Here is a 27,825-nt window from a genome sequence, read left to right as displayed (position 1 = left end):
AGAACTTTTCCCTATATGTGGGTATGTATGTGCATGTGATTACATGTGAAAGAAAGGAAACATGTACTGGGCAACAGAATAACAATAAACCTAAGGAGTATGCCCATTCCCCACTGATAAAAAAGAACCTTTTAAAACACAATAAGGATCAATAACAAGACTCCTTTAAATGAGTTTACCCCATTCCTTGATTACTGTTTCTCCTGATGCAGTTATAAATGAATAAAGGTTATCCTCCTGAAGTCAGTTGCAAGAAAGACATAACTTTAGTTATGCCATATAGGACTCATTTTTAACCATCTCTAAAAGTGTGGTCTTATCCACAGAGATGATTTCATGTGAAAACATCATACCACAGACGTGTAATACCATTTATATAGGTGATAGTAATCACTGAGTTAGGAGTGGGCTTAAATATCTTTATTATTTGGGGATAAGATCAAGAAAAAGGTCAAAGTTTGAAACTAAATAAAAAAAAATAAACAAACTAAAAGTAAGAAAAATAATGAATAATTAACTTGAGGACAGAGCTAATAAATAATAATCCTGAAGAGATTAGTGTTTCTTCTGACCAAATAGGAGCAAAGATTTTTCTCCCCTCCCTTCGAAAAAAGGAAAATCCAGTAATTTACTCAACTCTGTAGTGATACAAGTGTTTCACACGGATTCTAGAATGAAGAAAATTGGGTGGTAACAACAGGGTATGAGGTCTCTACTGTTCAAAGAAAGGTAGAGAATATTGATCCTTTAGAGTCAGTGATTTGGACAGAAGTACTTGTATGGTGGAAAACTTAATTAGTCATCCTAGTTTCATGAAAATATTCCTTATGAATACTGAACAAGATTTCTTTTGATACTATTCTCATTATGAAATCACCATTAATAGACTCATACTGTTATCATGAATCTTACCAGGTATTTCTCCTACAAGTAAAATATAGGTTTATACATCATTCTTACTATGAATTGGTTCATATGTCTGACCATCCTCCCTACTCCAATTACCTACAGATGACTTGGCAAATGCATTTTCTAAAATAACAAAGCTGAGGACGACACCTTGGGATGAAGTCCTTACTCTCCCTCTTGATATAAATTTTAAACTTCAACAGGTAGAAGTTACCTCACTTAATGACTTCTATAGGCAAAATGACATTTCTATTTAACAAAAAAACCTCCCTCTAAAACAGCAGCTTTCCAAAATTTTTGAATTAACCACAGTAAAAAAATTCATTTTATATCATGACCTGGTACTGAAATATACCTATGTATGCATTACATGGATAACTAAAAAAGATGTTTAACCACTGCTTATCCCACCCATGAGCAAAGCATTTGGACATTTTTCCTATCCAATTTCATTAAAAAACAAATGATTACAGTTCATTAAGCTTGATTCCATAATACACTCATAAGCTGGGAACCAAAGTTTGAGAAACATTGCTTTAGAATACTCTAGAATCCAGACTAATCATATTTAAAACAATGAAACTGAAATTCCTTAGCTGAGGTTCTATTTCTGAAGCTAGCCCCCTATCAGCTAACGTGTCTTAAAGGAAGGACATTACTGAAATGTGAATATTGTCCTATAGCATGTACATTACTCCAAGCTCCTCAGCATTTCCCTGCTGAAACAAAACCAAAAGCCCCATTTCAAATAACAGGAATCTTATTCTGAGGAAAAACAAAAACACAAAACAAAAACTGATCAAGAGCTAGAAGGTATAGAAAGAGAAAAATATCCTTTCCCGGCAATAAAAAGTATGTTTTGTATTTCAGGTGGCTATCCAAAACTGAACTCTTTTCAGCTTTCCCTTAAAAAAAAAAAACCAACAACAACAACAATGACAAAAAAACCCCTATGATTCCAGCAATTTTTCTAAAAGTAGATATTCCAGTGTTCTGAGACAAGACTTGAGTAAGTATTAGCACTGGAAATAAGCTGTGGGAATTTTTTTTTTAATTTTGTAAAAATACCTGGCATATTTTGTGTGGTTTTCTATACCGAAACAGAGTAATTGATAAAACTAGGAATGGTATTTAGCCATTTTGATATTTTCATCATTCCTAAACTTTGAAGCCATTATTATTCAACACATTTTGCTAGGCTAGGTTTCACTACAACTCATTCTGAAGGTACTTTGTTATAGAACTGACTTCTATCCTAAAATATATTATCATTGCCAGTTTAAACTGTTTTTCAGATTATATTACCTTTGAATTAAAGCAAACATTGCCTTAAAGGAGAAAAAACTATTAATTCCGTCAATATGGAGAGAGTCTATTTTCAAAACAAATTGTTTAATGTTAAAGGACTGAATATAGACCCTATTAGAAATGAGGTACAAAACCTTAAAAATATTAGGGACACTTTGTTATTTAAAATTGAAGTTCCACACAGGCTTGGATGAGTTTATAGCTGAAGTGAATATTTATACATGAGTTTATAAATCTTAGAAAGAGAGTTTTATGGAAATGTTAACAGGCTGTGAGGTATAGCTGAACTTGTTTGCAGGTACCACTATAATTCCTAGTGTATGTATGCTTAAAAGACTGCAACACAAAAGACTTTTTCTAATGCTGTAATTCCATCATTTTGTTAGACTGAGTTATACTATGGGAGAATATTCAGAAACTGCAGCTCAAATGAGAAAATGTGAATGGTGTTACTTATATAAAATACTACCGCAATAGTTCTTTTATTAATTTTTAATGTTCAGTACCCTCTGTGACCTCCTTTATTCTCTTGCTGTCAACATGGCAGGCTGGAAAAATTGAAATGGGCTGACAGAAAACACAGGGCACGTTACAGCCCAACTCTGGAATCTCGCAACTCTCTGAGACACAAGCTAACTCGATCCACCTTACTCTGCATTACAATAATATTTAAGGCCCTGTTTGATAGCTCCTGATAAAAGGGAGTTCTGTCTGGACCCTGAACAGGTGCTCCTCGTCAGCCTTCCTCTTTCTGACATTGTGGGAATGGCATTCAATTAAAAGCAGAATATACTCTTAAAAAAAAAAAAAAAAAAAGCATGGCTTATAGCCACACTTCACGCTCTCAAAACATAATACCTCAGCATGGAGAGAGCTTTATTTGTGTCTATGCAGCCTCTTCCAAAAGCACATTTTGGTCTGATTCAGCAAAGCTTTTCTTGAACAGTGGGACACTGCTATGTTATGTATATTTACCACTGTCTCTATCACCAAGGAGACTAATCCCCATACCAGTACAGTCAAGAACCTCACAGCACCGTCTTTGCATGACCAAGTTCATGTTGTCACAGCAACAGACTGCACAGAGCAAAGACACTGAACGGGACTTTGGGATTAAAACTTCTCTTTCTGTTTCAAATGCAAGTGTTTTATAATGAGAAAATGTGTGCGAAGGTATGAGGTCTGCAATATCTTGAAATGGAATGTTTTAATGGTTTATTTCACAGTTGTGAAAGTAAGATTTTTGAAGAATGAAGATTTCAAACTTCTAGGAAGAGTGGAAACTAACCCAGACTATGGAAAAAGGTATTAAAATCACTGTGTTTATATTCTTCTTATAAGGCCTTTGTATTAGTTTTTACTAATTAGTAATGAGATAACTGTGACAATGAGAAATCCTGAGTAATGCACAGACCACAAGAGAACAGAATTTGTGTGAAGCCCTATCTTGGTATTCTCTCTTCTTGTGCCATCACTCACTTGATGGATCTGTTCCATTTGTCATAACTATTAGGAATTTTGACAAGCAGTGAGTTATAAAAATTTGGAATCAAAAAAGACACAGCATTCTTGCTGGTAACATGGTCTCTTGAGTTTTCACCAATCCTCAAGGAAGCAGAAATGCAAGAAGAGGGTAACACCTACCGGACACTCCGCCGTATGTAGTCCGCTTCTCACGGCCCACTGCTGGCCAGGGTGTGCCATCAGCTTTTAATCCCATGAGACCTGAGACAGTGTTGGTAGCTGTAACACCATTTGCCCCACCTATGAAAAACACAGCATTCATCTGCAGCTCTTAAAGGAACAATTGTTAAAACCCATTCAAACCCACACAATCCAGGAAAATGCACACACTACTTTCTCTTGACAGCTTTTCCTCTCCTCAAATGTATCCACTAATTTCATTCCCATAATTATGCTTAAAATGCTAGACATAAGAATTTTTAATTATCACCACTTTATTTTTCCAATTATTATACAGAGTTGTGTTTTGTACTCAGTGTTATTTTCCAGGTAATTTACAATATCTTTACAAATCAGGATGCAAATTCCATTGGATAGCATGCAAGCATATATGATTTGTAAAACCATGCACTGATTGTACAATTGATGTATTCAAGATATTTATTGAGCATATGTTTAAGGCAGTGTACTAGCGTCCATCAAATACAAAGGGAGATCATAAGAAATTTCACCTGTGGAAGCAGCTATCTTATAAAAAAATTTCATTAAAAGTTCAAATGCTGTTGCTGGACTGTTACATTATGAGGTCATTTATTTTGCAGTGGTCTGCTGTGACTGTGGCTTTGTTTTCTAATTCTTTGTGTGTAAAGCAGGTACTTATTAGGAAAAATGATAGATATACTTGTATTCCTGGGCCAAAGTTGGAAGTCCACCCACTAGGTTGAGTATAGGTATGGATCTATTACATTTGTGAGATCAAGTGCTCAATTTAATAACTTTCTTAAAGTTTAAACAGAGATGTACACATAAAGTGATAGATGAGATACATTTCATTATGCCTACGAAATTTAGGCCCAGAATACATAAGGAGGCAAACTGATGTGAGTTGGGTTCTTACCTTCCTTTGCAGCTCTGGCTATGCTTACAATATCAGTGACATTTGGGGTCAACTTGGCAAAAAAAGGAATCCGAACAGCTTGCCTAACCCAGCGACAGATGTTCCGCACCAGCTCTGGATCCTGTTCAAATAGGTCAGTTAAATATAGAAAATAATTAAAGAATTGTGATCAAAATGTGTACTGAAACAACAGCAAAGCTGGAGATGTGCAAGACAAATCCAACCTGACAATGAGCTACATGATAAATTTCTCAAATTCTTCCTCAGTATTACACCTAGGCTCATTAGGGAACGAAGGTTAACACACTTCAAGTGAACTGCAAATTCATCACATAAAGGTTAAATTCCTCAAGGGAGCCTTTGGAAAATAAAATTACAAAGAACCAAATGGAAAGTGTTTCCCACTCGCAGTTAAATAATATTAGAAATAAAGCATAGACTTCTGGGGAGGTAAGTTTGAGAAACATCACAGAATTTCTAACGACCTCATTGGTTTAAGCCTATAAAAATATTTGAAGAGCTGACTCCCAGGTGAATGATATGAAATCTGAAGCTTATTGTTTTCATTATTAAAAGACTTAGTTTTGTTGAAGTATATTCAAAAGAAAATATGTGACTTCCTAGTTGATCTAATTATGATATATAGTATATGCTAATATGGGATAATTCAGCCTTAGGTTATACACGAGCTGATCAGTAACTTTAGCTTACTTCTGTAAATGTTACTAAGATCTTTGCAGTACTTTTCAACATTCATCTACTTGAAAGAATTGATCAAAATGACAAAAATGAAACAAAATATCAAACGCTCATTTTTAAAAGCAAGGCATAGACATTTTCCTGAGCCTGTTTCTTGTGATTTTTCATGCTTCTTGTTTCTCATGGGACAAGTATCATTTAGAGGGCAATCACCTTCCTTTCCATTGAAAATAACTTAGCAGTAGTAATATTCTTTGATTTCAACACATACAATAGTCCTTTTTTTCATTACTTTTAGTGCAAAATTTATTCTGACAGGTAATGATAATGTGCTTTGATAAATTACATTAAAATATGCAATAGCAATTCATTATTGAACTTGGTAATATTTTCCTAGGAAGTTAAAATGCTTTATTTTTTTTAAATTAAAGATCCACCCAGAAAAATACAGACATATATTTACTCCATGGAACATGAGGCAAGTATTTCATTTGTAATTAATATTTTTATATGTAAGAAAGTTGCTCTTTGCATTTTAACCTTTCAAATTCTTTTAAGACTAGATTTCTAATGTTTTAACCTTTAGAAAAGAACCTTTTCACTTAGGTTTAATGTATCTTGATCAGTCATCTTGTATTACTCTAAAAGTTACGTATGTGCTAAGACATTGCAATGAGGTAATTTCTGTAGATTGTTATTGTCTCTATTCAACAAACTAATAATTTTAACAAGAAATCTTTGACTTGGCTTGTTCTCTTTTCAGAACAGTAATTTCTTCATTAAACATAAATATTAAAAAAGCACTATATAGAATGCTCTACAGGGCATACTGTGCATTATGAATAGTAAAATCTAGAGACTTAACCATACAAATTCTAACTCATGAAAATGGAGATCTGCCCCTGCCCATGCAATGTTCATGAAATATTTATAACCACTGCATTGGCATTATGAAGGCAGTTGCATCTTTGTGACTTTCATTTTTAAGTTATGAATTTCCATGGGACTTAGCCTAGAAATGACAGTAACTCTAGATGATACAAATTGCATGTCCTTTGTGAAAGCTCTCTTTAAGGCAGAATTTACCAATAATTTAAAGATCATCGAATCTTTAAATTGCATAATACATGGCAGGTAGCCTGAGAAGAATTAGTGAAACAAATTTAAAATATTGTCTGGTTCAGATACAGTAGACACTAATAATCTGATATATGTTTCTAAGTAGCTTTCAATACTATTGACCACCATGCCCGTATAGTTTACTTTGAACATTTGTTACACTTTCTTCTTTGTTGATTCTCACTAGTTGAATACTTTGGATGAATGCCTTTTATTAATTTCAATTTGAAATTTGTTCAAAATTTTTCAGTTTTTTTTTTTTTTTTAAACTATGGTCCATTGGCTACCTTTATTTACTTGAATTATCTGCCACTATACTTCTAATACAGAGAAGGCAATGGCACCCAACTCCAGTACTCTTGCCTGGAAAATCTCATGGATGGAGGAGCCTGGTAGGCTGCAGTCCATGGGGTCGCTGGGAGTCGGACACGACTGAGCGACTTCACTTTCACTTTTCACTTTCATGCATTGGAGAAGGAAATGGCAACCCACTCCAGTGTTCTTGCCTGGAGAATCCCAGGGACAGCGGAGCCTGGTGGGCTGCCGTCCATGGGGTCACACAGAGTCAGACACGACTGAAGCGACTTAGCAGCAGCAGCAGCAGCAGCATACTTCTAATAGGGCTTCCCTCATAGCTCAGTCGGTAAAGAATTTGCCTTCAGCGAAGGAGACCCAGGTTCAACTCTTGGATCGGGAAGACTCCTGAATCCTGGGTCTGGAAGAATCCTGGAAAGAATTCCTGGGTCGGAAAGATCCCCTGGAGAAGGAAATGGCAACCCATTCCAGTACTCTTGCCTGGAGAACTCCATGGACAGAGGAGCCTGGCAGGCTACAGTTCATGGGGTAGCAAGGGTTGGACATGACTTAGCAACTAAACCACCATATTTCTATTGGTAAGGTTTATGCTGTTAACCTTAAGTTTATAGTGAGTAAGACATATGTTACCTGTTTCTATACACAGTTGAGCTAGCTGTTTACTAATCCTCATACAAAGCTGAAAAATAATTTGATTGTCAGAATTTTAAAAACAACTTCTAGCCAACATTATTATAAAACTTAATGACTGTTCTGTAAGTTGCAAAGTTTTGTTTGACAGGCATAATGGGAAATATTCTAATACTACTAAAAATGTGGTGAGGCTAATAAATACAAACAATGAATCTGTATACTTTGGGGAAACTATTCACATACTTCTAAAATCCTCACACTTTTGCTATGAAAATATTTAAGATTTAAAAGCAATGAATAGTGCTCTGCATCTTCTCATTTGCTACAGATAGCATCAGGTGGTGATGCCCTTCCTCACAGGCCAATATTCTTTTTTTTTTAATTTTTATTATTACTATTTTTTTTACTTTGCAATATTGTATTGGTTTTGCCATACATCAACATGCATCTGCCATGGGTGTACACGTGTTCCCAATATTCTGAATCTTATTGAGATGAATAAACTTTAGACAATTTCTAATTCTCCCCTCTGAAAATTCTTTAGGATAAGAAATATACAAAGGTACTACAGTCTCTCAGACAAATCGAGACTTTAACATTATCCACACCAACAAAAAGTCAATAAAAGAAGACAGTTTTGGACTTCTTTTCCAATTCTAAGCATATAACACTGTAGGCACTCAAAAAATTCTGTTGTGTCAATGGAAGAAGAATAAATGATAATTTCATAGATTTTCAATTGATTTCTTTATATATACATAAATTTATAGATTATGTCTGGGTTTAAGAAAAACAAATACATTTTATGACAGAGACTGTCTAAAAGGATGAAATTCACAAAGGCCTTTTCACAAATCAAGAAAGATTCTGAAGAAAAATGGTTGATAATCATGGAAAAAGAACAGCCTAACAAGTGAAAAAGCTGGCTTAAATCTCAGCATTCAAAAAATGAAGATTATGGCTTTCAGTCCTATCACTTCATGGCAAATAGATGGGCAAGCAATGGAAACAGTAGCAAACTTTATTTTCTTGGGCTCTGAAATCACTGCAAATGGGGACTGCAGCTGTGAAATTAAAAGACCCTTGCTCCTTGGAAGAAAAAATATGACCAACCTAGACAGCATATGAAAAAGCAGAGACATTACTTTGCCAACAAAGGTCCATCTAGTCAAAGCTATGGTTTTTCCAGTAGTCATGTAAGGATGGATGTGAGAGTTGGACTATAAAGAAAGCTGAGTGCTGAAGAATTGATGCTTTTGAACTGTGGTGTTGGAGAAGACTCTTGAGTCCCTTGGACTGCAAGGAGATCCAACCTGTCAGTCCTAAAGGAAATCAGTCCTGAATATTCATTGGAAGGACTGATGCTGAAGCTGAAACTCCAATACTTTGGCCACCTGATGTGAAGAACTGACTCATTGGGAAAGACCCTGATGTTGGGCAAGATTGAAGGCAGGAGGAGAAGGGGACAACAGAGGATGAGATGTTTGGATGGCATCACCAACTCAATGGACATGAGTTTGAGCAAGCTCTGGAAGTTAGAGATGGACAGGGAAGCCTGGCATGCTGCAGTCCATGGGGTCACAAAGAGTTGGACACAACTGAGCAACTAAACTGAACAAATCTTTTAAAGTGTCTAGTCCACACAAAGTTCACCTGTATCACCAAGTTTTTATTGGCTTTTCCTACAGATATGCACAATGCCCATCCCTGATTGTGATTTGTAATCTCTCCCCCAGCAACTGCTTGTATATGTGTGTGCTACTTTAATATCTATTAACCCCTTTGTCATTTATGTGATCACCAAAGAAAATTGTGAGGCAGCAGAATGGGTTGTCCTGTGATGGAGGTGTGTCTTATCACAAGCAGGAAAGCAATGAAACCCTTAAGGATTGAATGACAGACCAGGAAAGCACCTGGTGGTCTTGAGGGTACTATGTGACATAAAAGCACCAGATTAAGCTTGTGATATGCTAAGAAGAGGATAAAAGCAAACTAGAGCTAAATGTGACCTCTGTGACAATTTTAATGAGGAGCAGATCTATGCCTGTCTGTAATTAATACACTCTGGAATAGCTTCCTATGAAATAAGAAACAACAACGATAGTAACAAAAAGCAAAAAATGTAGTTCTGAGAAGACTGTTGCAGAAATCTCCATTGTCCCAAACTGGCTGTTTTTAAAAGCTTAATTTTCTATCTGGGCCACAAGATAATAATTTTTAATTCCAGTAACTAGTATGTCTCTAGTTACACATGAAGGAGGCTCTACAAATGATGCACCCTGTTGCTTTTGAGGACCCTTAGATGACCTCTCCATTGTAGGACAGGTATTTCCACCAATTACCTAGGACATCAAATCTCATTGATTTCGTGCCCTGGTACAAAGGACTAAGCACTAGAGAATGAGACTGTGAGAATTTCTTGATAAGCTAAATTACAAGTGAAATTTTTGACTTTAAGAAACATTTTTCTCCAATTTCCCTGGTAATTTTCACTCTGTACAATTCTTTTCAAAATGGCTTTCTTAGAAGGTGGCATTTCAATGAATCCACTGAAAAATTTTACCAGTTATGAAATGTTTTCCACTAAGGAACTCCTAAGTCTTAATTCACATGACATGCTAGAATTTTCATTATGTCCACTTTTCTGACAGAGAACTGGGGCCCAGAAGATCAATCTCAGTACCCATTTCACCTTTTTAATTTTCTTTCCCATTATCATGTCCTAAACCATCATCTTCTTTAGCAAAATTGCCCCCTAAAGTAAAATGCAGCCATCAATTGTAAACGAGAACTATAAAAGGCTTCTACTTCATTTATACCTGTCAGACTAGATGCAGGTTCAGAATAACAGGCAGAAGTGATGTATTTATCCTTCTATGTTAATAAAGCAAGACAGGTAGAGTTAATTACTCCAGCTAAGCATAGGAATGTAGATGTTTTAAGTTAACTTGTATTTTAGCATATGTCCTTCTTATACCAGTTTTCCTGACATAAGAGTTCCAATGATGGTACAGTCACTTTGGAAAATCACTTGGTACTTTCCTATAAAGGTAAATATACACTTACCAATCTAAAAAGCAATTCCATTCTAAGATATATTCAAGAGACATGAAAACATATATGTACACAAAGTCTTGCACACAAAAGTTCATAGCAACTTTTTCAACATAGCTCCAAATTGAAAACAACTCAAATATCCATTAGTAGAATGAACTGGCATGTCTACACAATGGAATACTAGTCAGAAATTAAAAAAAAAAAAAAAAAACAACTAAGAAATCATGCAACAGCTTGGACAGAATTAAGAAAACATTATTCTCAGTAAAAAGTGAAAGTGATAGTCGCTCAGTTGTGTTCAATTCTTTGCAACCCCATGGAGCCTGCCAGGCTCCTCTGTCCAAGGAATTCTCTAGGCCAGAATCCTGGAGTGGGTTGTCATTCCTTTCTCCAGGGGGTCTTCCTGAGCCAGGGATCAAACCTCATCTCCTGCATTGCAGGATCAAACCCCATCTCCTGCATTGCAGATTCTTTACTGTCTGAGCCACCAGGAGTATTTGCTATATGATTACATTTGTATGAAATTCCACAAAGAAAAACTATGCTGATAGAAAGCACAGAATTGGTTGCTGTGACTGAGGTTTGGGGATGGGAGACAGATTAAATGGGAAAAGGTGTAAGGAAATTTTGTAACTTTTGTAAATTAAAAAATGCTCTGTATCTTGATTGTGATGGTACTTACATGAGTATAGACATTTGTCAACATGTATCAATGTTTTGATTTGAATGTGTTTTTTCTGTTTTAAGTAAATTATACCACTACAAATTTCATTTAAAATACGAATGGACTGTACAATCCACGGAATTCTCCAGGCCAGAATATTGGAATGGGTAGCCATTTTCTTCTTCAGGGGATCTTCCCAACCCAGGGATTGAACTCAGGTCTCCCACATTGCAAGCAGATTCTTTACCAACTGAGCCACCAGGGAAGCCCAAGATAATTTCAAGGGTATTTAAACATAAATAGGGTTTCCCTGGTGGCTCAGATGGTAAAGCATCCATCTGCAGTGCAAAAGACCCAGGTTTGATCCCTGGGTTGGGACAATCCCCTGGAAAAGAAAACGACAAGCCACTCCAGTACTCTTGCCTGGAAAATCCCATGGATGGAGGAGCTTAGTACACTACAGCCCATGGGGTCGCAAAGAGTCGGACACGACTTCACAATTTCACTTTCGCTTTCTAAACATAAATAGAAAATTAAAGCCAGGGTCATTCTAGGCAATATGGGTTCTATCATTTTAACAAATATTTACTGACCACAAGCCACTCCAACTGGCCTCTGCTGGAGACAAAGATGAGTCAGATGAGGAAGGCAGAGTCTCCTAGGAATTACAGTCCACACACACACAAAAAAATGTATGGCTAAAGTGGTAAAGAATCCACCTGCAGTGCAGGAGACACAGGAGACAGGAGTTCAATCTTTGAGTCGAGAAGAACCCCTGGAGGAGGAAATAGCAACCCACTCCAGTATTCATTCTTGCCTGGAAAATTCCATGGACAGAGAAGTCTGGCAGGCTACAGTCCATGGAGTTCCAAACAGTCAGACATGACTGAGCATACATGCAATGGATGTTAAGTATGAAAAAGGAGATCCTGATATGCTCTCATTTCAGAACACTTCAAAGCACGTAGTAGCACAGCGTTTGGCACAGAGTAGGCACTTAAATACTGTTGAATTGATAGAGCTCACATTGCATAAATTAACATTGACTTTCTCATTTGTACTTACTTAGAAGAAAATTGGGAGTATAAAATTATTGGTCCAAGGTAACCTAATAACCATATCAGGCACTATGAATTATGTTAGACAATGGTGTTAAAAATGTATATACACTATCTCCATTCTTGAAAACAAAACAAAATAAAACACTTCATAATTGATGGGAGGATATAACAAACATGTAATATGAACATACAATAAGTGTATATACATGTCATGTATATACGTATAAAATATTTTATAGGTATACTTTTCTTCCTTCATGTCCCCTGTGCCTTAAGTTGAAGACAGCACAGAACTAACTGCTTGTGTGTTCTCTCCTCCCCAGGCACACACAGCCTTCTCCATTCTGAGTCTAGCTTTGGGCCTTTCTCTCCTGCCTGGAATGTCCTTTATCTCTTGTCCCTTGGATAATAACCCTTTCCCTCCTACCTCAACACAGGATGGATTACTAAATAATGACTCCTTTTTAAATACTCCCCAAATATGTCTTTATTACTTCATTTATTACGGTGTTTTATAATCTTTTTTTTTTTCATCTCTACTAGACTATCAGTCTGTTACGGGATATATCGTACTCCTTTATCCTGATCACTTTCTATAAAGTCTGAGATACTAAAGATAATAAATACTGTGTTGAACAAAAGAATGAAGAATTCCTAAATGTGGACCAGTTTTCCACAGTGAGAAAGGAAACAATTGCCCCTTCCCTTCAAAGGAGCCAAAATAAGCTGGAGATATCCGTAGCTCTTGCTCCACAAGCCAGTGGAATTTGGAAGCAGTCTTTTGTTGTCCTCTACCAGGTAGTGAACTGCTTTCAAGACAGCAGTGCCCTCCTGGGCCCCGCAATACATTAGAATCTCCCTGAGGTCCCAGGCTGCCCATGGCCCTTTCTGTCTGAATCTTTAGGATATTGAAGGTTTTCCAGAGTGTGTACCCCTAACCTTGCCTCAAGACCCAGTTAGTGGTCTCTGGGGTTTGCTGGGGAAGTCTACACACAGTTTTGTCAGTTAAAGGGAACTTGTATTACTTTAAATACCATTCCCTGTGACTAGGGCTTAATGCTATTTTTTCTTCCATTCATACAGCATTTCTCTAGCATATGATTCCTCTGATATCTCTAGTGTCATTTTTCCCCATCCCCACACACAGTTTCAGAACCTTAAACTTTTAACAGATGGATGAAAATTGCCATGGACTATTTATATGTAATTCTTAAGAAATAAGTGTTCTTTGAGTCATTATTTTTATCTCATCTGAGGACCCTCTGGTCTACCAACTCACTTCATTGTTCCAAATGGCAATTGTTCATGTGGAGGTCAGCTCTGAAAACTGTTCAAATTTTCTCCTCCATAATTTGCTCCTATGGAAGCAGATTCAGACTTCTTTGATTTATCTTGATCCTATCTTAATCCAACTATAAATCCATTGCTTCTACTGACTAAGGCAATAAAGCTGGAGAAGACATATCTGATCACTAATCAGGCCAATGGACATCTCCTGCTCACAGTGCTATGCTAGCCAATGAATGTCTTGTGGAAACTCTTCCTTATAGCACTATTGCTGTCTTATTATACAAATACCTTGAGCCTCTATTCTAGGAACCCCAAATTATACCAAAACAAACAAGCTGAACTCAGATTCTGTAAGTGGATCAACTTTTTGAACTGTTGAAAAATTGTCTAATCTTTCGCAAGAACAGATGAATAGATACACAAGGTGACTTAACTGGGTTCTGAAATGTTCTTATGAAGACACACAGAAGCTGGCAACTCTGATAGACTGAGTCAGGCACCACCCAGACCTTCCTTCAGGAAAAGACTTATGTTCAGTTGCAGCAGTGTGGTGAGCCAACTGCTCACCTTTCCAAGTTACCTTCAGCTTATAAACTGGGGTCAGGGTCCTCTTGGGGAGGCCTCAGGCAATGGACAGCAAAATCTTGGTATAAGGACCCAGCCATTCCATCCAATGCAGGATTCCTCTAGTCGGCCATCTCTGCCCTACAGTTCTCTGTTGGGCTGGTGAAGACTCTTCTCATATCTGTTTCCGGGTCTGACTGCTCCCCTTCTTCAATCCTGAGTCCTGCCTATTTTTTCCACAGGTGTTACTCCTCCAGAACTCTTTTGCACTTTTAATTCCATCTATCTGCCTGATTCCCAGAGGCTTCAATTCCTTACTTGGATTTAAATTCTCTCTGTGATAGGATTAGGGTAAATTCTAAGAAAGTTAAAGAAGGAAAAGAAACTCACCCAAATGACCCCAGAGTGTCTAACTGAGAGAAACTCAGGCAAACTAAATGGAATCCCAACAAATCTCAACCTCAGCTTTCCTGGAAGCTCCTGGAAAAAAATCAAGCCACTTTACTCAACAATGGACAATATATATACTCCTGAGTAAGAAAAGGCCCAATACCAAGAACCAGGACTAATTTTCTCCTGAAAAAGACTGTTTTAAGGGAATAGTAGCAGACAATGGTTGGGTGTCCTCCATTCAGACAGTTCAGAGTCATCATTGGAGAGTGTAGATAGCTACTTCATCTTTGATTCAGAATCTGCTGGAAGAGTCATTGCTGTGATGTGGGACACTGGAAATGACTGTGCAGAAATCTATGGATAAAGTAGATGGTACTTTTGTGTCTGAAAGGCCAAGTCTACCCATCAGGGGGTGCAGCCAGGGGAATCGGAGTATATGCCAGTCCTTACCTCACTGCCATGTCTCTTGTTGATAAAAGAAAGTAATGGTAATTAATAATGTCATGAAGAGACCTTTGTAAACTTCCTACAGGTGCACTGGGTCTCTAATATTCTATCCTAAAGTCTGCTTTTGCTTTCATATCCATTCTGCTTGCCTGAACTCTTGCATTTCTGGACTTTATCCTTTGCCCACTTCTTTCTGGATAAGATCTCCTTGAGTCTTGCCTGAGTTGACCTGCAGTTGCCCTGTTTGCACCCATACTTGATCCGTGACCTGTCGGTCAGTTACAGCCAGTCATTGCCTTCTGCTTCACAATGATTTTCCTTTGCCTATGCTGGGTATTTCCATCACTACTTCCTTTGTTTTAGTTTTTATCATCCCTCTCCCCACCCAAATCAAGAATGACACAGGCTCCATGTCTATCTTCATAGGCAAACAAATGCACGTTGAGAACCATATTCTGGCGATAGTTCATAGAAATAGAGATGCTTCAAAATCCTCTATATTAAAACATTTGTGAAAATGGCGTATTCTTTTCAGCATTATTTATGCTGAGGCCCTGCAAAGACCTTGATCTTTCCTTATATGTGGGGTGTCATTTATTTGTGAATTCAAAGGTTAGTATTGTCCATCATGCAAAAAGAGTGTTGTCCATAGTTTCTTAATGAGGTTACTCAGAGTAACTTGAAAAAATCTTACTCTATGGAAAAATAGGCTATGCATATGTTTTGCTGATACCACCAGTAGGGGTTCAAAACTGTGGGCGAGCTGAGCCAAACTGAAACTCAGCAGGCTTCCCAATCACTGTTCAGAACACACTCAAAAGGCTTCAGTAGGTAATGAAATGCCAGCAGTCACTTGCACTACTGTGTGTGGATTCATTTTAGATAAGGGCAAGTGAGTATTTAAGTGTATAACAAGGAGTTTTTATTCTTTGCAGACTTCAGGCAGGTTGACATTTGTTTTCTTAATGCAAAACATTAGTGTAAACAGTGTAACAATTGATATTTTATACATCTGTTGGTCTATTCACTTAGTCCACATTTCTGAATGCTAGAGTTAAAAACAACCAGAAGCACAAAACCTCAGTATCTTTATAACCCCGTATTGGTGTGAATGATTAACCGACACAGGGAGGAGGCTAGTATAAAACCGCCTTCTGCCCTGGAGCACCCATAATGCTGATACATTTAGGCTGAAGGGAGTCTAGGGAAGTCATGCTTCTGTTCTGGGAACTTTATGAAATCCAAGCAAGAAGGAATTATTGCCGAGGGAATTTTAAATAACATAGCAGAGAAAACTGCAATCCCTTGGCAATGAATGGTTTCAGCTAAGGGAATGCATCCATAACAAGTTGGTACAGTTCCTTAAGGGATTTCTTCCTACTGCTGCTATGAGAGCTAGGAAGAGGTACCTAGCTAGGTCTTTGTCTTGCCAGTACAGTAGACTGATTTCACTCTACGAGCTGAAAAAGATTTTGAGATAACTAAAAGAAGGGTGACTTTATTCAAAAGTTTTTGTGTAAAAATATGGGATGGGGAAGATTTAGAACGTGACCCATAGGAAGTGTGGTTTTTCACAAACTCTTGAAAGGAAATTCATGGATTTTATATTTTCTCCCAAATTTTGAGCAATCTGAATGCAATTTAATTTTTATATACTTATCTATTCATACTCATGGTTTATAAGAGTATACATTACACAGGCTGTGTGTGTGTGTATGTATGAACTTATGTGTGTAAAAAGAAGATTCTCTATTCTAAAGTCTTTCAAGTGTAAAGGAAAGGAACCATAGTGAGCCTACCCCCTCCCACCCCATTGTGGAGGCTTCTTACAAGTATATATGGGGAAGTAAGAAGGTAAAGGAAATATTTTTGACAAAGGAAGAGCCAGGCCTCTGGGGTCTGGGACATCTTTCATGTCTGTAGGACACACAGCAGCTCTGGTGACACTTTGGTGAAATCAGTGACAAAAAGCAGCTCTTACTCTCTTGTTTTCCTTTAAGAGTTGGTGTCTATGGTTTTTAGGATTAGAAATTCTGTGATATTAATGAATTTGCTCTTACTTTTCAGTATCTATTTTTTCATTTCTACTTCTACTCCCTTTCTATTTTTTCCTATATTGCCTTTTTGGTTCTCCAATTCAATTTTGCTATGATCTGCCACAGAATCTATATATTTCAAAACCAAACCCACACAGAAGATTCTCAGATACAAGCAGAATAATTCTTTTTTTTTGGCCATTCCTCCTACTTCGCACCCTTCCCATTTATTTTGTTAAATCCTCATTGCATGAAGTTTTGGTGGGACACAGAAAGTATCACCAATATGGAACCCACTGAAGAGAGAATTTTTCTGTCCCTGTTCTCTGTCAACTAATAAACAATAATACGGTTTTACGCATGGCCAACTGCTGTTCTGTTCCAGCCCAAATTTCCAATCTCATAATCAGAAAACTGGCTGACGTGTCTTTGTGTAGTGTGTGGTGCAGCATCTCCTGACAGTGCCCAACAAAGGCACCGGTGGCTGATATCAGCCCTGGTAGAGGCTGCATTATGGGGAAAACCCTTGCTGCCCATTTTCTGGATCCATTGGTTTCTGTCCCTCTTCTAAGCCTGGCGTTCCTGCCTTCTCTGGTTCTCTTAGACATCTTGTATACTTCCAATAAATTTCCTTTTCACTTCTGAGACCAGAATCGGTTTCTGTTTCTTACAATTAAGAGTTCTAAATGATAGTTAGCCAGCACCAAATATAGAGTGCCTTATTGCCTTTGACACCAGACTCCCTGATAGCCTGCTATTCTCTTTCTTTAGTCTGTAGGTGGTCACTTTTTTGCTCAGGATACAAAATCTATTCCAATGAATCGTGGTCAAGATATCTAGCACACATACTTTTCTGACAGCAAGATATTGTCTTTGATAATTTTACTTTAGAAAGGAGCTTTGGGTGGGGCAGGTCCTTAGCTTCATGGATTATATAGTATAAATAAATAATATTTTTATTTAATCCCCAATAATTAACCTAAAACTTTCCATGAATTGTGAAATTATTTTAAAAAATAAGGTATTAATTTGTCCTCAAGTACAATCAGAATCACTTAGGGCACTAAAAATTGGTCAAAGACAAGAGAATATATAAATGCCCTTTGGGATTATTATATGTCATTATGTGTCTATAAATGATTTAGCATTTGAATATGTCATAATAAGCAAGATATCATATTATTAAAGAGGCCCTTGCAGAAAGAAGTAATACATATCACCTAGGTATAGGGAAGCTTGATTTGAAATGTATTAAGAGTAGCTATGATTTCTTAAAAGATAGATATGTAAACAGAGACTGGTAATACAGCCCATAAGAAAAAATATCTTGAAGTACTGAAATTAAATTAAAATAGGATCTCCCTTTCACTCTGAATACCTGCATGATTACCAATTCGACAAGGATCTTTCATTTATCCCAACTCAACTTTACTAAGGTGCCTGCAGCCTACACAGTTGATAAAACAGCTGATGAACCTTGCATGAGGGAAAAATCTTCAAGTTGCTTGATGCACAAAATCATATTAGTATTAAAAAGAGATAAGTATTTACTTTTGTAATATTCAACAAATGTAAAGTACCCAAAGGACTGCTAAATTTAGATAGTTTCTACTTTGCATTTTTTCACTTAAAAATAAGTGTGGTAAACCTTACTGGATCATACAATTAACATTCACATGCTGCAGCAAATAATTAGCTTTCTAGAATATTGGGCAAGGACAGAATTCAGCATTACAAAAAGACTTTACTTATGCATTTCCAGTTGCTAATATTCCTAGATTTTAACATGGGGCAGTTGGAATCACAAATGCAATAGTCTTATTCTTACGTTTTCCTTTCCCTGCTCAATACAGTGTTTGTGGGAATTAAAAAACTATAGAATATAAACCTTTCTGAACATTTGCAATCACCCTGCAGCTAACCATGAAGACTTTATGAATGGTCTCATTTTGGAATAAGAAACAGACATAAAAAGAACTCCAAACAATTTTCCTTCCTTTTGAAGTGTGTACAAAAAAGGTGGGACATTAGTGGCAGAGTGATTACTTTTATTTACTTCTAAAGTGTATGCCTTTGGGGTTGAGGGGAAAGACTGGAGTCTTGAAGGATTCACAATGTGGCAACAACTAGAGTAGGGCCTCTGGAGAAACACATGGATAAAGAATACCTAGGAAGCCTCTAAAGCATAGGAATGCATGGTGTGATGGGAAATAGAAAAAATTCATCTAAATTATTGCTTTTGAAGGGAACAGAGAGGAGATATGACTAAACTGTTCAATGAGAGTTTAGAGTCAGCTTCCTAAAGTGTCTGTGCCTTATCCTTTAAGCAATCAGAAAATATGAAAAGCCATACAGTTAAATCCATGTTTTTGAAATATAATTCCATATACGTCTATGGGTTGGGTAGGATAAGACACAGTGCAAGCAGGGAGATCAATCTGAAAGAGAAGAGACACCTCTGGTATAGGAGTGCTAGTGAAAATCCAGAACATCAAAGTGGGCGGTAATATCATATTAAGGATGAATATTAAAAACTTGCAAGGTGAGAACAAACTGTTGAATGAAAATCAACAACAATTCTGTGGTTTGTCATTGTAGGGGGATAGCAATTTCATCAACCAATCTTTTCCAATGAGTCAACTCTTCACATGAAGTGGACAAAGTATTGGAGTTTCAGCTTTAGCATCATTCTTTCCAAAGAACACCCAGGGCTGATCTCCTTCAGAATGGACTGGGTGGATCTCCTTGCAGTCCAAGGGACTCTCAAGAGTCTTCTCCAACACCACAGTTCAAAGCATGAATTCTTCGGCACTCAGCCTTCTTCACAGTCCAACTCTCACATCCATACGTGACTACCGGAAAAACCATAGCCTTGACTAGATGGACATTTGTTGGCAAAGTAATGTCTCTGCTTTTGAATATGCTATCTAGATTGGTCATAACTTTCCTTCCAAGGAGTAAGCATCTTTTAATTTCATGGCTGCAGTCACCATCTGCAGTGATTTGGGGTTGTACATTTCCAAAGAGGTATTAGTTAGAAAAGAGAAAAACTACATACTACTAAGTTAAAAAAAGGTCAGTTCTCTATGTCTAAGGGGAGAAAGGAGAGGGTTTGAAGTATGGAGAGAGTAAAATGGAAATTAACAATACCATATGTAAAATGGGAATTTGCTGTATGACCCAGGGAACTCAAACAGGGGCTCTGTGACAATCTACAAGGGTGGGATAGGGAGAGAGACGGAAACGAGGCTTGGAAGGGTGGGGATATGGGTGTACCTATGGCTGATTCTTGGTGATGTGTGATAGAAAACCACAAAATTCTGTAAAGCAATTAACTTTCAATTAAAAAATAGTCACAAAAAAGTCAAATTACATTAAATATAGCATGCTTTCATAAAGCATCTTTATATAATCTTTTGCTAATTATCTAAGAGTCATATATTTACTCTCCATCAATTAAATTTCTTTAAACTTTGCCAAAATTTTCTTCTGATTATGTTCGAATCAATCTTTATAGAAAAGAGGTATAATTTATAAATGCTTAGGTTAATTTTATTATATCAGTTCTTCATACCCAAGATGCTTTTTAATTTATGCCTTTGTTTTATTTAACATTTAATTAAAGCTAACAATTTGTTTAAGTGTGATAAATTAAAGAAAATGTTTCCCAAGTTGAGTAACAGACAACTTTTAAATGTTACTTCTGAGACTTCAGAGCACTATGGCAGGATGAAATTAATAGCCTAAAACAGCTATTAGAGAATAAGGGAAAAGAAGAAAAGTAGTTATATATCTGAATTTTGCTAAAATTGCATAAATAGGAATGAGCATTAACAAAAATATGTTTTAGGATATGGAATTGCTACCAAATTGGATACTACATACATTCAGTTTTATGGTTAAGACATTAACTCTAATTACCCATATTGGACTTATAAGAGCTATTTATATTATAAGCAAATTTAAAATCCAGTAAATTTCCCTTTGCCTTGTAATCAGGGAAAATGCACATTTTAAACTATATTTCCAGTTCAGTTCAGTCACTCAAGTTATGTCCAACTGTTTGCAACCCCATGAACCGCAGCATGCCAGGCCTCCTTGTCCATCACCAACTGCTGGAGTCCACCCAATCTTGTGTCCATTGAGTCGGTGATGCCATCCAACCGTCTCTTCCTCTGTCGTCCCCTTCTCCTCCTGCCCTCAATCGTTCCCAGCATCAGGGTCTTCTCAAATGAGTCAGCTCTTTGCATCAGGTGGCCAAAGTTTTGGAGTTTCAGCTTCAACATCAGTCATTCTAATGAACACCCAGGACAGATCTCCTTTAGGATGGACTGGCTGGATCTCCTTGCAGTCCAAGGGACTCTCAAGAGTCTTCTCCAACACCACAGTTCAAAAGCATCAATTCTTCGGCACTCAGCTTTCTTTACAGTCCAACTCTCACATCCATACAAGACCACTGGAAAAACTATAGCCTTGACTAGACAGACCTTTGTTAACAAAGTGATGTCTCTGCTTTTTAATATGCTGTCTAGGTTGATCACAACTTTCCTTCCAAGGAGTAAGCGTCTTTTGATTTCATGGCTGAAATCACCATCTGCAGTGACTTTGGAGCCCAGAAAAATGAAGTCTGACACTGTTTCCCTATCTATTTCCAATGAAGTGATGGGACCGGATGTCATGATCTTAGTTTTCTGAATGTTGATCTTTAAGCCAACTTTTTTACTCTCCTCTTTCACTTTCATCAACAGGCTCTTTAGTTCCTCTTCACTTTCTGCCGTAATGGTGGTGTCATCTGCATATCTGAGGTTATTGGTATTTCTCCCAGCAATCTTGATTCCAGCTTGTGCTTCCTCCAGCCCAGCGTTTCTCATGATGTATTCTGCATATAAGTTAAATAAGCAGGGTAACAATATATAGCCTTAACGTACTCCTTTTCCTATTTGGAAACAGTCTGTTGTTACATGTCCAGTATTTATTATTTCCAGCATTTAATTGTGAATTAAAGTGACACTTGAGAAGCGTTCTTCTGGTTACTAACAGGTAAGGGTAAGAGATACCTTTGAGTCAGTATACATGAATAGACACTAAATAAATATTTTACTCTATTTTTGAAACATAAATACACTTTCAAATTATCTTATATCATAGTTGTGAGTTTGATAACTACAAGCTTCTATTACGTAGTATTATGTATACCTAGTATTATGTATGACAAATAGATTCAAGGGAGTAGATCTGATAGACAGAGTGCCTGAAAAACTATGGACAGAGGTTCTCGATATTGCACAAGGCAGTGATCAAACCATGCCCAAGAAAAGGAAATGCAAAAAGGCAAATTGGTTGTCTGAGGAGGCCTTACAAATAGCTGAGAAAACAAGAGAAGTGAAAGTCAAAGGAGAAAAGGAAAGATATACCCATTTGAATGCAGAGTTCCACAGAATAGCAAGGAGAGATAAGAAAGTCTTCCTCAGTGATCAATGCAAAGAAGTAGGGGGAAAAAATAGACTGGGAAAGACTAGAGATGTCTTCAAGAAAATTAGAGATATGAAGGGAACATTTCATGCAAAGATGGACTCAGTAAAGGACAGAAATTGAATGGACCTAATAGAAGCAGAAGGTATTAAGAAGAGGTGGCAAGAATATACAGAAGAACTACACAAAAAACATCTTCATGACCCAGATAACCATAATGGTGTAATCACTCACCTAGAGCCAGACATCCTGGGGTCTGAAGTGAAATGGGCCTTAGGCAGTATCACTACAAACAAAGCTAGTGGAGGTGATGGAATTCCAGTTGAGCTATTTGAAATCCTAAAGTATGATGCTATGAAAATTCTGCACTCTATATGCCAGCAAATCTGAAAACCTTAGCAGTGGCCATGAGACTGGAAAGGGTCAGTTTTCATTCAAATCCCAAAGAAAGGCAATGCCAAACAATGTTCAAACTACCGCACAATCGCACTCATCTCACATGCTAGCAAAGTAATGCTCAAAATTCTCCAAGCCAGGCTTCAATAGTATGTAAACCGAGAAGTTCCAGATGTTTAAGCCAGATTTAGAAAAGACAGAGGAACTAGAGATCAAATTGCCAACATCCACTGGATCATCAAAAAAGCAAGAGAGTTTCAGAAAAACATCTACTTTTGCTTTATTGACTATGCCAAAGTCTTTGACTCTGTGGATCACAACAAACTGTGGAAAATTCTGAAAGAGATGGGAATACCAGACCACCTGACATGCCTCCTGAGAAATCTGTATGCAGGTCAAGAAGCAACAGTTAGAACTGCACATGGAACAATGGACTGGTTCCAAATTGGGAAAGGAGTACATCAAGGCTGTATATTGTCACCTGCTTATTTAACTTATATGCAGAGTACATAAGTACTATGATTTGCTGTGTTGATTGGCTGGATCTCCTTGTAGTCCAAGGGACTCTCAAGAGTCTTCTCCAACACCATAGTTCAAAAGCATCAATTCTTTTTCACTCAGCTTTCTTTATAGTTCAAATCTCAAATCTGTACATGACTTCTGGAAAACCCATATCTTTGACTAGACATACCTTAGTCAGCAAAGTAATGTATCTGCTTTGAAATGCTGGGCTGGATAAAGCAGAAGCTGGAATCAATATTGCCAGAAGAAATATCAATAACCTCAGACATGCAGATAACACCACCCTTATGGCAGAAAGCAGAGAGGAACTAAAGAGCCTCTTGATGAAAGTGAAAGAGGAGAGTGAGTGAAAAAGCTGGCTTAAAACTCAACATTCAAAAAATGAAGATGGCATCCAGTCTCATCACTTCATGGCAATTAGATGGGAAAACAAAGGAAACAGTGAGAGATTTGTTTTCTTGGGCTCTAACATCACTGCAGATAGTGACTGAAGCCATGAAATTAAAAGACAGTTGCTCCTTGGAAGAAAAGCTATGACCAACCTAGACAGCATATTAAAAAGCGGAGACATTACTTTGCTGACTAAGGTATGTCTAGTCAAAGATATGGGTTTTCCAGTAGCCATGTACAGATATGAGAGTTGGACTATAAAGAAAGCTGAGTGCCAAAGAACTGATGCTTTTGAACTGTGGTGTTGGAGAAGACTCTTGAGAGTCCCTTGGACTGCAAGGAGATTCAGCCAATCAATCCTAAAGAAAATCAGTCCTGAATATTCTTTGGAAGAACTGATGCTGAAACTGAACATCCAATCCTTTGACCACCTGATGCAAAGAACTGACTCACTGTAAAAGTGCCTGATGCTGAGAAAGACTGAAGGCAGGAGGAAAAGGGGAGGACAACGGATGAGATTGTTGGATGGCACCAACTTGATGGACAGGAGTTTGAGAAAGCTCCAGGAGTTGGGGATGGACAGGGAAGCCTGGCATCCTGCAGTCCATGGGGTTGCAAAGAGTTGGACACAATTGAGCAACTGAACTGATGTATAACAGGATAACAGGAAACTGAGATGCAGATGTTAGCTAGTAAAAAGCTTCTAAAAGTTAGACTAATTCTTAGCCAAGTGATTCACTTACACTAACCTTATTGTATGACTCAATTTTCTTAGAAAACTATATACTGCTGTATTTTATATGAGATCAGTCATCAGTAGCTAAAACTGCAAATGTTCACACTCATGTTCAAATGGATTATGTTTAGGTATTCTTGCCTGGAGAATCCCCTTGGACATAGGAGCCTGGTGGGCTATAGTCTATGGGGTAGCAAAGAGTTGGACATGACTGAGTGACTAAGCACACACATTGAGATTTAAGGAGAGAAGGAATAAAGGAAGCAATAGGAAGGTAGGTAGGCAGGTAGGATAATGAAGACGAGACCCAAAAACTGAATTAACTCTCCCAAAGCATCATGACATTTTATTTTTGTTACAAATTAAGTGATAGTGCCATCTGTGTTTTCAGACATAGATACAGAATGGTATAGCATTAGCTGAATATCCACCTTTATTAAGAAAATAACTTTGGGGAGGAGAACAAGATGGGGGAGGAGTAGGTGGATGTGGAGTACATCTCTCCCCACGGATACATCAGATATACACCTTCAGACACAGAAGTGCATGCTGAACACCAGCTGAGAGCAGACAGGAGGACCTGATCAGTGGAAAAGAATATATAGAACCACGCAAAACTTGGTATGCCGAAGGAACTAGGGGAAAAAACACGAGTATTGGTAAGACTGGACCTACCCTCGGCAGGTGGGGGAAATGAAGCAGGAGTCAGATCCTCACAGCCGGGCGATTGTCTGAGTCAGAGTAGAAACATTTAAGGCTGCGAGTGAAACAGCTGATATGTGGCAGCCTAAATGGAATAAGAATCAGACAGTCCTTGATGCAGCCATACATATACTGGGCAGGAACACAGGTCTCCTGGAAGCGCCAGCGGCTGGGAGCTGGTGTTTAGGGATTGTGGAGCAAACACAGGGCAAGAGCTGCAATTGACTGCAGAGTGACAGATTGAGAGGATGTGAGAGAGGAGATAGTGGTGAGAAATGCCTTTTGGGGAAAGCCAGCCAGCCATGGAAGTAAGGCAATACTGTAGAGTCACGGGGTGTAGAGGGCGGAGCCATCACCTCTCTCTCTTGCCACAAGCTAGCATCGCAGCTGAACAATAGAGAGGCTGGCCCATCAAATGCCTGACGCACTGAACTACAGAGTAGGACCCCACCCAGAGTGCCCCTTTAAGTGCCTGATGCTCTGATCTACAGAGAAGGACCCCAGGCAAGGGATCCCTCTAAGTCCCTGAACGGGCAGAACTACTGAGAAAGACTGGCCAAAGAGGCCTTCTGATTGCCAGCTACAAGAGGCTCTAAAAAAGACTCTGATAGGGCCGTAACTCCTGCCGCAGAGGCAGTTTGTGTCCCTGAACACTTGGCACCGCCAGGGTCCCTGCAATCCAAGCAATTGCACTACCTTCATGTTCAACTGTCACCTGGGCAGAGGTGCCACAGGCAAAAAAAAAAACAAAAAAACTTATGTTTATGGGCACAGGGTCACTTCAGTCCTGACAGACTCTTTGTGACCCTGTAGACTGTGGCCTGCCAGGCTTCTCTGTCAGAGAGGGGGTTCTCCAGGCAAGAATACTGGATGAAGCGTATTGGCCAATACTGGTTGCCATCCCCTTCTAGAGCACTATATTTCCTGCTGCCCTAGCCGCCAACCCCCCTTGAGTACCTGGTCCTGCCAGAAGCCCTGAGACCCAAGCAGCTGCACCACCTCCATACCTGGAACTCAAGCCCTTCAGGGCAGCCTCAGGAGCTAAACCCCAGTGGATGACCCACATGTAGAGGTGGATATAAAATCACAACTGAAACCCAGTGGCAGTGTAGCTAAGGAAGAAGACCCAAAACCTTCCCACCAGTTGTACACGCTGCAGATTAAATTCACACGATCAACTAAACAGACTCTGTATCTATGGAACATATAAAAGGCCACTGAGAGCTCCCATAAAAGAAAGCACACTAGCTGTGATAGCTGTGGACGTTGGAGGCAAGAAAACACAGGACTAGGACCAGATTAGAATCTGAGTAGCCCCCACAGCTGGAGAAGGCAATGGCAACCCATTCCAGTACTCTTGCCTGGAATATCCCCATGGATGGAGGAGCCTGGTAGGCTGCAGTCCCTGGGGTCGCTGTGAGTCGGACATGACTGAGCGGCTTTGCTTTCGCTTTTCACTTTCATGCATTGGAGAAGGAAATGGCAACCCACTCCAGTGTTCTTGCCTGGAGAATCCCAGGGACAGGGGAGCCTGGTGGGCTGCCGTCTATGGGTCGCACAGAGTTGGACACGACTAAAGTGACTTAGCAGCAGTAGCCCCCACAGCAGGTCCAGAGGTCAGTACAGTGTTCGAGGGCATCTTAGGTGGACTGTGATTCCCAGCGTGGCAAAGGACTCTGACAGCAGCAACTCAAGAATAACACTTATTACTCTTATTTTTTGACTTATTCTGTAGATTCTTTTGGATTTTTTTTTTCTTTTTCCCCCTTTTTCCCTCCTCTGTTGTAGATGTCAATTTTATTGGCACTAAGAAATCCAATTAACCTTTTGAACTTTTTTTTTTTTTTTTATTCCTCAGTCATATTTTTTACTGTTGTCAGAAACCTCTGCCTCTATGTTGGACTTTTGCAGTTCTATGGAGTTTTCCTCTTTTTCCAGTTTCAATTTTTTAAACCTATTATTTTTTTTTCTACATTTATTCCCTTGTTTGCTTTTCCTACTATTCTTTTCCCCTTGCAGTTAATCTTTAACATATATAAATCTTCTTTATCTACCGCATTTTAACTCTGAATATCTATTCTATCTTTCTTTCCTTTCTCTCCTTTCCTCTCAACATATGTGTTAGTTTTGTTTTCATTGATTTATTCCCCACTTTGCACCTTGCTTTAGTTTTGTTTTCCAGTTTATGTTTTATTATTTTTGTTCTGGTAGATACCATTTTTGGTTTCCTTTGTTCACTGGGTCAATCTATTGTACTTATTTTGTTGGATTATTTTGTTTTTGCTTATGGGTATATATGTATATTCAGTTACACTTTCTATTGTTGTTATAAACCTCTGCCTTTTTTTCCCCTTTTTTCTTTCTTCTTCTGTTTTTTTCTCTTTTCTCTTTTTTATAATTTTAATTTTTTAACCTATTTTATTTTTTCTACATTTATTCCTTCATTTGCCTTTCCTACTGTTCTTTTTGCCTTGCAATTAATCTTTAACGTATATAAATCTTCATCTAGCTCTATTTGCATATCTATTCTT

General features: G+C 38.0%; 1 protein-coding gene across 1 annotated transcript in view; it reads right to left on the bottom strand.

Annotated features, from left to right (window-relative positions):
- DPYD (dihydropyrimidine dehydrogenase) overlaps positions 1 to 27,825 on the bottom strand; it is a 922,445-nt gene that overhangs the window by 239,293 nt on the left and 655,327 nt on the right. The window contains 2 exon segments of the mRNA NM_174041.2: positions 3,862 to 3,981; positions 4,799 to 4,919. Coding sequence (NP_776466.1) covers positions 3,862 to 3,981; positions 4,799 to 4,919 — 241 coding nt within the window.

Source organism: Bos taurus, chromosome 3 (assembly GCF_002263795.3).
Source record: "Bos taurus isolate L1 Dominette 01449 registration number 42190680 breed Hereford chromosome 3, ARS-UCD2.0, whole genome shotgun sequence".
Lineage (NCBI taxonomy): Eukaryota > Metazoa > Chordata > Mammalia > Artiodactyla > Bovidae > Bos > Bos taurus.
The sequence above is the reverse complement of the archived record's forward strand: the minus strand, read 5'-3'. Positions and strand labels throughout refer to the sequence as shown.